Source organism: Hemitrygon akajei, chromosome 1, assembly GCF_048418815.1.
Source record: "Hemitrygon akajei chromosome 1, sHemAka1.3, whole genome shotgun sequence".
Classification (NCBI taxonomy): domain Eukaryota; kingdom Metazoa; phylum Chordata; class Chondrichthyes; order Myliobatiformes; family Dasyatidae; genus Hemitrygon; species Hemitrygon akajei.
Genome location: NC_133124.1, coordinates 209,613,412 through 209,627,963, shown reverse-complemented (window position 1 = coordinate 209,627,963; position 14,552 = coordinate 209,613,412). Strand labels below are relative to the sequence as shown.

The 14,552-nt window shown below is 44.7% G+C and overlaps 1 protein-coding gene across 12 annotated transcripts in view; it reads right to left on the bottom strand.

Annotated features, from left to right (window-relative positions):
- LOC140734898 (transcription factor COE2) overlaps nt 1-14,552 on the bottom strand; it is a 318,188-nt gene that overhangs the window by 37,582 nt on the left and 266,054 nt on the right. For all 12 annotated transcript variants that reach the window (XM_073059600.1, XM_073059582.1, XM_073059608.1 and 9 more), the window contains one exon: nt 6,340-6,517. In XM_073059600.1, coding sequence (XP_072915701.1) covers nt 6,340-6,517 — 178 coding nt within the window. The remainder of the gene's footprint in view (nt 1-6,339; nt 6,518-14,552) is intronic.

Here is a 14,552-nt window from a genome sequence, read left to right as displayed (position 1 = left end):
TCTTATGAATGTGGGAGGGAACCAGAGCACCCGGATGAATCCCACCCAGTCATGGGGAGAATCTACAAACTCCTTACAGGCAGCGGTGGGAACTAAATCCCGATCGGTGATCACAGTTGCTGTAAAACGACTGCGCTAACCACGGCACCACCGTTCCTCCCATTTTCTTGTTTTTGTTATTGCTGCTGGCACTGTCTGAAATTATTGATTGAATTTAAATTCTACAGGTCTCCAGATTTGAAGTCAGGTCTCTGAATTGTTGGCCTTGGTCTCAGGATTGCCCGTGCACTAAGTTAAACCTGTTAGCCAAGCGGTTCTTGAAAGGAAAGAGAAGATTTACAAGGATGTTTCTGGGACTACAGGACCTGAGTCATAGGGAAAGATTGAATAGGTTAGGACTTTATTTTCTGGAACGCAGAAAACTGAGGGGAGATTTGATAGAGGAGTACAGAACTATAAGGGGCATAGATAGGGAAAATGCAAACAGGCTTTTTTCTGCTGAGGTTGGGTGGGACTGCAGCTAAAGGTCTTGAGTTAAGGGGGGAAAGGTGATAAGTTTCAGGGGAACATGAGGGGAAACTTCTTCGCTCAGAGTGCAGTGAGAATGTAAAATGACAGCTGTCACTCAAGTGGTGCACGCAAGCTCGATTTCAACATTGAAGAGAAGTTTGGATAGACATGTGGATGGTAGGGGTATGAAGGGCTATGGACCCAATGTGGGTCGATGGGAGTAGAGAAGTTAAATAGTTTGGCATGGACTAGATGGTTTCAGTGCTGTACTTTTCTATGACTCTAAATGTAAACTGGAGACTGACAAGGCACCTGGTGAAACATTGAACAAGTAGCAATAGGATTAAATACAAGAGATTCTGCAGATGCTGGAGATCCAGAACAACACCCACAAAATGCTAGAGCAGCTCAGGAGTTTCTCCAGCGTTTTGTGTGTGTGTGTGGTATCAATAAGATTATTTCACTACGAGGCATTAGAGACTGCCAATGCTGGAATCTAGAGTGACAATCCACGAGAGAAGCTCAGCAGGCTGAGCAGCATCCGAGGGAGGGAAGGAATTGTCGAGGTTTTCGGGGTGAAAGTCTGTGGCAACACTGCCTCATCAGGAAAACCGGCACCGGTCTTCCCCCAGTAGATTAACTGTGGCACTTCACTAGTTGTACCTCTTACACAGAGCCACAAATTCTTCTTTGTGCTCTTTACAGAAACAATGTCTGGCTTCAGGTTCCTTAAGGTATTGGGGATAAGCTCCCACTGCCTATTAAATGCTCGCATTGGTGTGAGCCTCAAATAGTCTCTGACATCCAAGTCCAGTCTCCTCTTGTGGCTTAGCTACTAAGCCCAGCGGAACCATTTTATACTGACAGGAAAAGAGGCAAAGGCAGATTACTGGTGCCGTGAAACCAATCACGGGATGCTGGGCAGTGTGGCTCGTTGGGCCGGAAAAGTGTCTTCCACACACTGCATCTCGAAATAGATTAAATAAATAAATGGGAATCCGTTGTCACGGACAGGTCTGGGGCCAATTCACTAGGTATATTTAAAGTGGAGATTGACAGATGCTTGATAAGCATCAAAGGTTATGGTGAGAAGGCAGGAGAATGGAGTTAATAAATCAACCATGATGGAATGGTGGAGCAGACTCATTGGGCAGAATGGCCTACTCTGCTCCTACGTTATATGGTCTATGGTCTAACTTCCAATTCTTTTTGAGTCACAGGCAGACGGCCCATCCAATAAACTCAGAGAACTGCCTCGTGATTCCAGAAGATACATCAACAATACCCAGCCTACCTACAAACTGAATGGGAACCATGGTTGGCCATGAAATAATAAGCACCCACGAGCATACAAGAAAGTGGCAGGAATGGGTCACCTGGCCTCTCTGTCATCCAATATCTAAGTTGATCTGCTCCTGCTCAGTGCCAATTCCACAGTGCCTTCAGGTATTAAGATTGGGCAGGTAGCATGACAAGATTTAAAAGGCATTTAGACAGGTCTACGAATAGAAAAGGGAATTGAGCTTAAGACATGCAGTACTGTGGAAAAAGTCTTAAACACCCTAGATTTTTGTATGGTTTCAGATGGTATGGCCTCCACAGAGCCCTGATCTCTGCATCATCCAGGACTGTGGGATTACCTGGAGAGACAGAAGCAAGAAAGACAGCCAAAACCAGCAGAAGAACTGTGGCAAGTTCTCCAAGAATGCTAAGAACAACCTACCAGCCGATTTTCTTACAAACCTGCACAACACATAGGGAACTGATGTGGTGTTAAAGGCAGAAGTATGGCCATAACAAATATTGATTAATTTAGTTTGTTACTGTTTGCAGCTCTTTATAGTTTTTTTTTGATATTTCGAAATTTATAATTTTATTATTTTTGAAAGCATCTTCACTTCACAGAATTTTTTTTACACATGCCTAAGACTTTTGCACAGTACAAAAGGAGCAGAATTAGGCCATTCAGCCCATTGGGTCTGTTCTGCCATTCCATCATGGCTGATTTATTATCCCTCTCAACCTCCTTTTCTTGCCTTCTCCTTGTAACCTCTGACACCCTTACTAATCAAGAAACTATCAGCCTCTGCTTTAAATATACCCGGTGACTTGGCCTCCGTAGCTATCCGTGGCAATGAAGTCCACAGATTCACCACCCTCTAGTTAAAGAAATTGCTCCTCATCTCTGTTCTAAAGGGATGTCCCTCTATCTGAGGCTATGCCATCTGACTACAGTTAGTATTTCTTGTGGTGTCCTAGTTCTACAGTCGCAATGTCAAGCCAAGGAAAACAAGCCTCAGGAAGTATGACACATTTCAAGGCAAACTTGTGCAGTGAACTTTGCTCCTTTAGTGTGCTTGAAATAACACTGAATGGTTCATGAAGCTGATGGCACCACAGAGAAGGTGTGGTGGTGAGGTGAACTTGACAGTGGCAGGTTTTTGCTTCTCGCAATCACTCCGAGTTAAGATGGCCAGTAACACCCAGAGAGATCTTGCTGCAACACACACACACACAAGATGCTGGAGGAAGTCAGCAGATCGGGCAGCATCTACGGAGGGGAATAAACCGTCAACTTTTCAGGCCAAGAGCCTTCCTCAAGACTGGAAAGGACGGAAGCAGAAGCTAGAATGAGAAGGAGCAGGGTGATTGGTGACAGGTGAGACCGGGTGAGGAGAAAGGTGTGTGAAGAGAAATGCTGGGAAGTGATAGAAGAGGTAACTGGCTAATGGAAAAGGAATCTGACAGGAGAGAACAGTGGACCATGGAAGAAAGAAAAAGTTTCTACTAATATCTGCACAATTCAGTATCTGTTACACTGCTGGCCTGCTCACAAAGCAAAATGTGAAGCCATCAGTCCTCGCTCTCTCTCTCAACATTCTACCACCTACTGGCTCACATTCAAGGACTCTTTACAACCCATGTTCTCAATATTGTTTTTATTTGGCTTATTTTGCACGTTGGTTGCTTGTCTGTTTCTGTATAGCTTCCCATAAAATTCTGTTGTGTTTTTTCCCCCTGTAACTGCCTGGGCAGTACAAAGTAGTATATCATAACATCGTCACAAAGTAGTATGCCGTAACCTATCTGTATTTTGGTAATAAATTTACTCTGCACTCTCTATCTCTTTCTCCAACCCCACCCTCTCCCACTCTCTTTCCCTTTCCCTCGCCCTCTCTCTTTCTCTCTCCTCCCCACTCCCTTCCCCCTCCTCCTCCCTCCCCACTCTCTCTCTCTCTCTCCCTCCCCCTCTCCTCTTTCTCTCACTCTCCTCTCTCCTTTATTTTCCGCTTCTCTCTCTGATCCGCCTTGGTTTGGCACCAAACCATGCACTGGAACACACTGGGAAACTAATAGATCAAATGACAGGCTCTGTTGAGCTTATTACAACTTCTCAGTGGGAGTAATAACAACAAAGACTGAACTATAGAGAGGGCCAACATATTCTTCATAAGTGATTTCACAGCTAACAAGCTACTCCAATAGTCTCCCAATCACTGTGTGTGTGTGTGTGTGTTAAACTCATTCCCAGCACAACAAGACTATTGTTGAATAACTTCACAGCACCCTGCGCCCACTCTGCACATCTGCACAGCCACGATGACACACGATGATTTCCTGAGATCACGGGAGGGGAATTTGGACAGTGATGTCTTCAGCAAGGATTCTGCTAATACTTTTGCAGTCTTTAAACTTACTCGGAGCACAAAATGACTGTTAAAAGCAAGAAAGTTCATCTAAACCTCCTGTCTCAAATCGTAAGGAAGATCTTTTGAGCTATTTGTAACTGTGCGGGCCTTGAAACTTCCCCAACTTACTGTGGTATTAGTGGAGTTTCTAGCAAGGCCATCTGCCCATCACTATTGGGAGCTGGTAAGTCACCCTTCCACGGCCCTTCTGGTGAAGGTGCTTCCTCTGTGCTGTTGGTGAGAGATTTCTAGGATATAGAGCTCCGCTAGTGAAGGAAGAAGGTTCTTTCAGGCTGTTATAGCCCGGGGTGTTAAAGGGGATAAACTCCCATACCTATTAAATGCTCCCACTCTTCAATAGCCTCTGACAACCAAGTCCAGCTCCTGGCCTTCACGTGTGGCTTAGCTACCAAACCCGGCAGAATCGTTTCTACTGACAGCAGAAGGGCCAAAGGTGAGTTACTGGTACTTTAATACTAGATTCTTCGGGCAGATGGGGCTCATCGGCTGTGGTTAACAGCTCAGCCAGGAGAAGGAAAACTCTGACCGCAAATCTCCGCTGCCCTCAGCTGTATTCCCTCATGGGACAGGCTTCGGAAGTAAACCCCAAGGGGGAAAAATCTGGAGCTAGAGTCCTTAAGACAATCAGTTCAATGCTGACTGGCAACTCCTGTGCTGGTTCTGGTGCCAAACTCCATCGGTAACTCCCGTTCCTTTGGGTCCATCAGATGTGTGGAGATGGGGAGCTTGCTACATGGGCAACAGCTTGCTCCCTATGTCATTCTGCCCTGGTTTGCTTATCTAGACAGCTAGGATGCAACATCCATGGTCGACCCTGACCATCGGAGACCTCAGACTCAGTATTAAGGAAGCCGATCTATTTTCACATTGGCGTAGCTAGTAGAACCCCTGCATCACTTTTCCATTGATCGTGACCTTCTCTGCTGTCGAGGTGGAGTCGGAACGCCCTCCCTGTGACCCTGTGAGCTTCCTCTGGGTGCTCAGGTTTCCTCCCACACCCCAGTAATGGGTGGGTTCGTAAATCAATTGACCACTGTAAGTTTCCCCTTGTGCATCGGTAAGTGGTAGAAACTGGGAGATGTGATGGGCACGTGAGGAGAATTAGATAATGAGATTAATGTAGAATTAGTGTAAATGAGGACCAATACAGACACGGAGGTCTGAAGGGCTGTCTGTCTCATCAGGGGATCTATTCAGCTCCAAAACAGGATCAAAGAGCAACTTTATATTTAAATGTCTGAGCAGTAGGTGGGAGACACATATCTACCAAAAGAGGTGTAAAGCACTCCTTCCCTCCGCTGGCCCGAGGGTCACCCTTGGTCAAGGTGCAGCACCTGCTTAGCCCCTCGATCAGAGCCATGTGAAGCCAAGGGAGTTGGTGGTGGACGGCCGTACGAGCAGCTGGTGCAGATCACAAGTCCTAGTGACGCGACCACTGACGCCAGGCGGACAATGGCTGGGGTTGCCCATCTTGTGGAGACACTGCCCAGAAGAAGGCAATGGCAAACCACTGCTGCAGAAAAATTTGCCAAGAGCAATCATGGTCAAAGACCACGATCACCCACGTCATACAACGAGGCACATCACGATGACGATGACATTTGCATGTATTACGAATTTGCTGCAGTGTGTTGGTCAGGGCACAACATGCAATAAATAACAATATTCAACAACTATAAAGAATAAAGAATTATATAAAAATAAATTTAGAGGTTGAAGTGCAGATATGGAATAAAAATGTGGTTAAATACCAGCATGTATTTGCAATGCAAACAGCATTATAAAAAGTGGTTTAAGATGTCTACGGCGTAATGGGATAACTAGAATGGGTGATCAGATTAACTGCCTGGGGGAGAAAAACCTTTAAGATGGTGTAAAATTTTAATGGTACTTTCCAGAAGGGAACTTTTAGAAAAAGGCTGTTGGCAAGGTAGGTAGTGGCCACAGCAGGTACCCAAAATAAGAAAGAATTGTGAAATAATCAATCAACGACACCAGAGGTTTACAGTTAAGCCTCCAGACTTAAGCACCGCTCGACTTGAGTCGTCAGAACCCCGGCTAGTCTGGTCAACACTATTTGTCAGTAAGGATGGCAGTGAGTGGCCGAGTACGGGCTTACCTTGGCTGTTGCCCTGTGCGGACTCTGAGATGCTGACACCCAGCTGGCCACTGTACGAGTTCATCCTCATCATGCTGCTGTGGCTGGGAGTGTTGGAGAGGGCAGGAAGCTGGCTGGGGGTGCGCGGAACGCTGTACAGAGCTTCCGCGATGTCAGCTGCTCTCTTCAGGATCATTTCCTGTAGAAAATACATCACGTGCAAGGATTTATCAGACTGGAATGCACAGTTATACAGCCTAGAAAGAGGACATTCAGTCCACCTTATCTATGCCAACTAAATTATATACTTGAGCTAGTCCCATTTCCTGACATTTGTCCTATCATTCCATTACGTGCTGTGTGGTATGACGTAGGCATAATGGTCCCATGACCAGTGTTGCTCTTGGCAAATTTTTCCATGGAAGTGGTTTGCCATTGCTTTCTTTTGGGCAGTCATTAATGAAAGGGTTATCATACGAGACACATTTGATGGCTCTGGGTCTGTACTCCCTGGAATTTAGAATGATGAAGAGGGATCTCACTGAAACCTTTTCAATGCTGAAAGGCCTAGACAGAGTAGATGTGGAAAGGATGTTTCCCATGGTGGGGGAGTCTAGGACAAGAGGGCACAGCCTCAGGATAGAGCGGTGTACATTTAAAACAGAGATGCAGAGAAATTTCTTTAGCCGGAGGGTGGTGAATTTGTGGAATTTATTACCCCAGGCAGCTGTGGAGGCCAGGTCGTTGGGTGTATTTAAGGCAAAGGTTGATCATTTCTTGATTGGGCACACGGAGAAAAGGCTGGAAAATGGGGCTGAGGTGGGGAGATAAGGATTAGCCATGATTGAATGGCGGAGCAGACTCAGTGGGCCAAATGGCCTACTTATACTCCTATATCTTATGGTCTTAAGATGGGTGACCCCAGCCATGATCAATACTCTTCAGAGATTGTCTGCTTGGTGTTAGTGGTCGCATAACCAGGACTTGTGATATGCACCAGCTGCTCGTACGACCATCCACCACCTGCTCCCATGGCCTCATGATCCCGATCGAGGGGCCTAAGCAGGTGCCACACCTTGCCCAAGGGTGGCCTGCAGGCTAGCGGAGGGAAGAAGCGCCTCCGCTATGGAAACACTAATGCCTCTGAAAGGCAAATCCTACAAAAGGTAGTTGGATTCAGCCCAGTACATCACAGGTAAAGCCTTCCTAACTATTAAACACATCTGTCATAGGAAAGCAACATCTATCATCAGAGATCCTCACCACCCAGGCCATGCTCTTTTCTCACTGCTGCCATTAGGTAGAAAGCACAAGAGCCTCAGGACTCACACCACCAGTTCAAGAACAGTCACTACCCCTCAACCATCAGGCTCTTGAACAAAATCAGGCTCTTGAACAAAACACTTGTCCATCCATTGAGACGTTCCCACAATCAATGATCTCACTTTTAGGATTCTTTATTTTGCTATTTCATGTTCTCGTTATTTATTACTATTTATTTATATTTGCATTTGCACGGTTCGGTGTCTTCTGCACTCTGATTGATCTTTCATTGAATTATTCTATAGATCAATTAATAGTAAAATATTCTACAGTTACTAATCTATAGATTTACTGAGGAAGCCTGGAGAAAAATTACTCTCAGGGTTGTATGTGGTGACATGTATGCACTTTGATAATAAAATCTACCTTGACATTGACATCTCTTTGTTAGAGATGTTTCTCCACCCTGCCACCTTATTTACTCTATAAACATGGAGCCATGGAATATTTTTGTATTTGGTGTTCCCTTTCTCCTACAAAATGTAAGTTTTTGTTACCAAATTTCCTGGTTTTTGTCTGTGTCTCACATGCTTTGCTTCGCCTTCACTTTATGACACCTCACCTGCTGGCCACATCATCCAATGGCCTCCTTCTCCTTTGCCTTTTGCATTCATTTTTAATTTCTGGCCTTGTACCTCAGTACTGATTGTGGTTCTTGCTTTTGAAATGGAAACATCTGAGCCCTCCCACACCGATTTTCAAACCCAGATAAGCTGTGAGGCATAGCTGGCTTTTGAGGGCTCTCTCCTCTTTCAGATACTCAGATACCCTAAAGGAGAACCAAGAGAGGTCATCGAAGTGCCCCGGACAATGCTGGTCAGTCAAACACCTGCAGGCGGATCACCAAGCTCTGAGCGTGACACAACTTAACTTGAGTAACAAATCAATTGTGAAGGGAAATCTGTTGGTTTACGGCGAGGGTGGGATTTATTTTCTGTGTGCTTCCTGAATCTGGTGCGCTAAAACATCGTGGAGATGCAAGGGACAGCTGATGTTGGAAACTGGAGCAACAAACAAGGTGCTGAAAGGTCTCAGCAAGATAGGCAGCATCTGTGAAGCGAAATAAGCAATTGACAATTCAAGTCAAAATGTCTTATCACTTCAGGTGAAGGGCCTGGCCCAAAACATTAACAGTCCATTTCCCTCCACAGATGCTGCCTGACCCACTGAGTTCCTCCAGTATCTTTGTTACTGTTTTAAACCTTTAGATGGCCAAAATATTTCAATCTCATATAGTGGCCACCAGTTCAAGGACCATGCATGGCTCCTGGATAGCATTTGCATAATAGTGACTATACTACCTGAGGAGCATTAGGAGAGCTAATCTAACCCAAAAATTGCCCGTCAACTTTTATTGGTGTGTGATAGCGTATTGATATATGGGATGACAGTGTGGTACTCTAGCTGCAGCAAGACAGATCACAAAGCACGCCAACGGGTGATTAGGACAGCTCAGCACAACCTTGGCACTCAACTACCAGACCTGTAGACTATCTACAACTTTCGATGCCTGTGGCACACTCATAACATCATTAAAGTCCCATCCCATCCTGGACACTGTCTGTTCAATCTCCTGCCATCTGGTAAAAGATACAGAAACATCTTAGCCAAGACAGCAAAACTGAAAAACAGTTTCTTCCCGTGAGCTGTTGTGCAGCTGAATACTGCTACACTCCAGCTTGCCAATGGCCTTTGAAGGTTATGGACTATCAAAGTCACTTGGTGCATGTATATATGGGATTTTTTTAAATTAAGCCATACTGCATGTATTGTAAATATCTGTCTTTGCACAGATTGGAGTAGCACCAGAATCTCGTTGTCTTGAGCAATGACAATATATCTCCCATGTAAGGGAGAAGGATAAATAACTTTTGGCCCATCGGATCTATGCTGGCTCTCAGAGCAATACCATCCACCCACATTTCCATGTGACACTTTGACGGGTATATAAATAGAAAGGATTTGGAGGGATATGGGCCAAATTAAAATATGCAGATCCAACTTGGATAGATATCATGAACTTGATAGGTGGAGCTGTGGTTTGGGTGGGGTTGGGGGAATGATAAGCAGATGATATTCGCATTAGTTGTTTTGATCCTGGCCCAACGTTCGAGCTCTTAGGTTGGGCTTTGGGATATAACAAGGCAGAAGCACCAATGGAAAAGCTGGAATGAAGAACTTCTTTCCATGCAGTGAAACTCTAGGACTCCACCATACTATTTTTCTGGAAACAATCAGAAAAATACTTCAGCAGTTTCTTCCCTTTCTTCATTTTGTTAAATATCACTCTAATTGATCTCGTTTTCCTTGGATTTTCCCCATTAAAATACACCAAGGGCTAATTAGAAAACCTAATTAGCCACCCTGCATGCTTTGGCTCATGGGAGGACATTGGAGCAGCTGGAGGAAGCTCAGCTCGTCACAGGAAGAATGTGCTGACTTCATACACACAGCATCAAAATCAGGACGAAACTGAGACCCCTGAAACTATGAGCCTGAGAAAGGAAGGACATCAGATTGTTTTCTTTAAAGAAGATCAATGAATCGAATAATCTTTCATAGTTGGAATTACCATGGTCACACTTATTGATAATTGGTATTGCATTCCCAATTTCTATTAATTAGCTGAGTTTAAATTTTCAAGCAGTCATTACAGTTTGCAATTCCAGGCCATTGCTTCAAAATTTCTTCTGCCCAGTGGTTCATCGTGTCGACCATTCTAATTAGTCACCCACTTCCCCAGCACCCCTATCTAGTACCTCCGTCACTGCACTATAAAAACTTTAAACCACTTTTAATGACGCATACTTGTAAATATATACTTGTATTTAGAAACATAGAAACATAGAAAATAGGTGCAGGAGTAGGCCATCTGACCCTTCGAGCCTGCACCGCCATTCAGTATGATCATGGCTGATCATCCAACTCAGAACCCTGTACCTGCTTTCTCTCCATACCCCTGATCCCTTTAGCCACAAGGGCCATATCTAACTTCCTCTTAAGTATAGCCAATGAACCGGCCTCAACTGTTTCCTGTGGCAGAGAATTCCACCGATTCACCACTCTCTGTGTGAAGAAGTTATGGGTATTTTATTCTATAAAATATGCATAAGTACATAATTAACAGCTTGTACTTTATTTTTATATAATTCTGTCTAATTGTCTAATGCTGTTTTGTGATGCATGTCTCACCCTCACCAACATGCCACAGCAAATTCCTAATACATGGAAATGTATATTGTAAATAATGTTGATCCTTGACCGGGTTTGTGTGGGACCTGAGGCTTGAAAGGTTTGAGAGGACCTGGCAGCGCTATAGAGTTATTAAAACAAAACTTCACGTCACATTAAAAGTTTGTTCCCCTAGGCAATAATCTGGTCAATTTAGCTCCCCTCTTCAACCCCTCTATTACCTGAGTCACTACATTGTAAACACTTTAAACCACTTTTTATAACGCTGTTTATATTGTAAATACATGCTGGTATAAGACCTTAAAGACACAGGAGCAGAATTAGGCCATTCAGCCCATTGTCTACTCCACCATTCTATCATGGCAGATTTATTATCCCTCTCAACCCCATTCTCCTGCCTTTAAACCTTTGATGGCCTCAACTATCAACTTTCACTTTAAACATACTTGGCCTTCCATCTTTGTAAATGAATGCTTCAGATTCACCACCATCTGGGTAAAGAAACTCCTCCTCATCTTTGTTCTACAGGGACGTCTTTGTATCCCGAGGTTGTGCCCTTTGGACCTAGACTCCCCCACTAAAGGAAACACCCTCTCCACATCCACTCTGTGTATTTCTAAACATTTTACTGTATATCTGTACTTTTAGCTTTCATATAATTCTTCATTCTGGGTAATTGTTGAATGTTGTTTTTTGCTGCAGGTTGTATCAAAACACCACAACAATTTCCTACTACGTCTAAATGTACGTATATGGCGAATAAAGTTAATTCTTGAAATTGATTCATGATCCTTCAAGACTTCTGAACACCAGTCCTGTAAACAGCCATTGTCCCCACATCCAAAGCTCCACTTTTTAAGTCTCAAAGTCCCCTGGGATATCCTCCAGGCTGCAGTTATCAACGATGAGTTACCATCTGGGACAAGAGTAGACCAGAGGAATCCAAAAAAAAAAATTCCTGTCACCATAAATGCCAGGAGTTGTTACTCATGAGAGTATGAATAAGCTGGTAGCTTAGCAGCCAGCTCTGTATTAGATGTACCATCCTGGAATCAGGCCTAAAACCACAGGCCCAAAACCATCTGGATGGAAGCCTAAGACCGCATTGGTTTAATGCCAGTGAGCTCAAGTGAACAGAGGCAGCTAAAGTATGTATCATTAATCACACATTTGTTTGACATCAATTTATAGCTAGTGAGGTTTATTCTTTTCAACACCAAATACATAAAGCTTGCTCTGGTGGTAAAAATACCACTGATAGTGGTTCAGACCACTTAGAGCTGGAAGGCTTTAGCTGGTCTGAGTTGTTGTCTTCAGGGTTACAGATTATTTGCAACATTTAAAGCTCTGGAGGAGCTCAGTGGGTCAGGCAGCATCTATGGAGGAAAATGGACAGGTGATATTTCAAGTTGAGACCCTTCATCTAGAGTGGAACAAAAGAGAGGCGATAGCCAGTATGAAAAAGTGGAGGAAAGGGCGGAGCAAAAGCTGGCAGGCGATAAATGGGGTTGGTGGAAGGGGGAATGATAGGCAGATGATTTTCGGATTAGTTGCTTTAATCTAGGCCCAAAGTTGGAGCTCTCAGGTGGGACTTTTTAGGTACAACAAGACGGAAGCACCATTGAAACAACCCATCCCTTCCATCTCCTGGATCGCTCTCTGGTAACCCCTGCTGGTGGGAGCTGGTAAACACAGGCAGCCTGCGAGCAGTGCCACAGCTGGTGGAGAGCCACTGCCTCACAGTATGAGAGACCGAGGTTCAATCCTGGCTGCAGACGCAGTCTGTGTGGAGTTTACGTGCTCTCCTGTGACCAGGTGGTTGGTCTGGATATTCCCACGTTCCAAAGATTAGAATAGTAGGATAAATGGCCATTGTAAATAGCCCCTAATGCTTCGGGGAGTGGTAGAATGTTGGGGCAATTGATGTGAAGGCAGAGGGAATAAATGGGATTGGTATAATTGGATGGTTGATGTTGACATAGATTTGATGGGCTGAAGGGCATTCTTCTTGCTCTATGATTGATACAAACTCCTGGCTCAGTCCTCGCTCCTGCAAGGCAGTATAAGACCATAGACCATAATATATAGGAGCAGAATTAAGCCATTTGGCCCATCAAGTCTGCTTCACCAATTATCATGGCTGATACATTTCCCCCTCAGCACAATCTCCTGGCTTCTGATTCATCAAGAACCTATCAATCTCTACCTTAAATATACCCAATGACTTGGCTTCCTGTGGTAACAAATTCCACAAATTCACCACTCTCTGGCTAAAATGGACATCTCTCTATTCTGAGGCTGTCCCCTCTGGTCCTAGACTCCCCCTCCATAGAAAATATAGCCTTCACATCCACTGTATCGAGGACTTTCAACATTCGATAGGTTTCACTGATATCTCCCCTCATTCTTTTGAATCCCAGTGGGTACAGTCCTACTGCCATCAATTGGTCCTTGTATGGTAACCCTTTCATTCACAGAACCTGCTCCGAACCCTCTCCAATGAAAGCACATCCTTTCTCAGATAAGCGGCCCAAGACTGTTCACAATTCTCCAAGTGAGGCCTTACCAGTGCTTCATAAGGCCTCAATGTTGCATCCTTGCATGAGGTGCCGATGAAAAGCCAAGCTACCCAGCCTGGGGTAAAGAGAAGCACGTTCTACGATCTCAGCATAGACCATTTCAGTTGGGCTGCCAATACTGCAATCTCAACCTAATCCTCCAAGGTCAGAAGGCACAGACTCAGAATAAAGGGGTGCCCCTGTAGAACTGAGAGGAGAAAGAATTTCTCCATCCAGAGGGTGGAGAATCTGTGGAACTCGTTGCCATGGAGGGCTGTGGAGGCCAAGTCATTGCATATTTATAGTTGTATTTAAGGCAGAGAATACAAAGGGGGGGGTTAAAGGTTACGGGAAGAAGGCAGGAAAAAGGCAGGTTGAGGGAAAAATGTCAGCCATGATTGAACAACAGAGCAGGCTCGATGGAGGGAATGGCTTAACTCTGCTCCTATATCTTGTGGTCTTATGGTTCTGCTTTTGAATTTTATGGTGGCAGAATTTAGGGAGCTACTATGGAGCTCAGGATGAATCAGCTTTCTTCTATGATCATCCCTTAGGTAATCACGGTTCACCTGGAAGATGTTCAACCGGTGAATAGGCAGACGAACGAAAGAGTGCACTTCAAGGTGAACGCACCAAATGGTTTACTTGCCCTGATGAAGGGTCTCGGCCCAAAACATCGACTCTTTACTCCTTTCCATAGATGCTGCCTGACTTGCTGCTCTCCTCCAGCGTTCTCTACGTGTTTATTTGTCCATTTATTCTTTCACTCTTAACACCTCTCAGGCGGTTTAGAAGATAATAAACTTTTATGATCTGCTGTTTGACAAGAACAGGCAAGCCCAAGTCGTTGCTGTTCCCTCGGCAAGGCGCTCTTTACCACTGCTGTTCGGGGTTCTGTTTTCATCGTGGCTGCGGCAACAACCTCACAAGACGGGGTTCGCGAAACTGATTTAACAACGGTAAAATACACCCAAAAAGCTGGCGTTCATCCTCCACGGTGCCGGGCTAAACTGGTGTAATTGCACCTCTGCCTCCCAAAAATCTGATTGAAGTACACTTGGTGGCCACTTTATTAGGTACAGAAGTGGAACCCAGTGGGGTCCTCTCCTGCTGTAGCCCACCCACTTCAAGTTTCGATGTGTTGTGCACTCAGAGACGCTC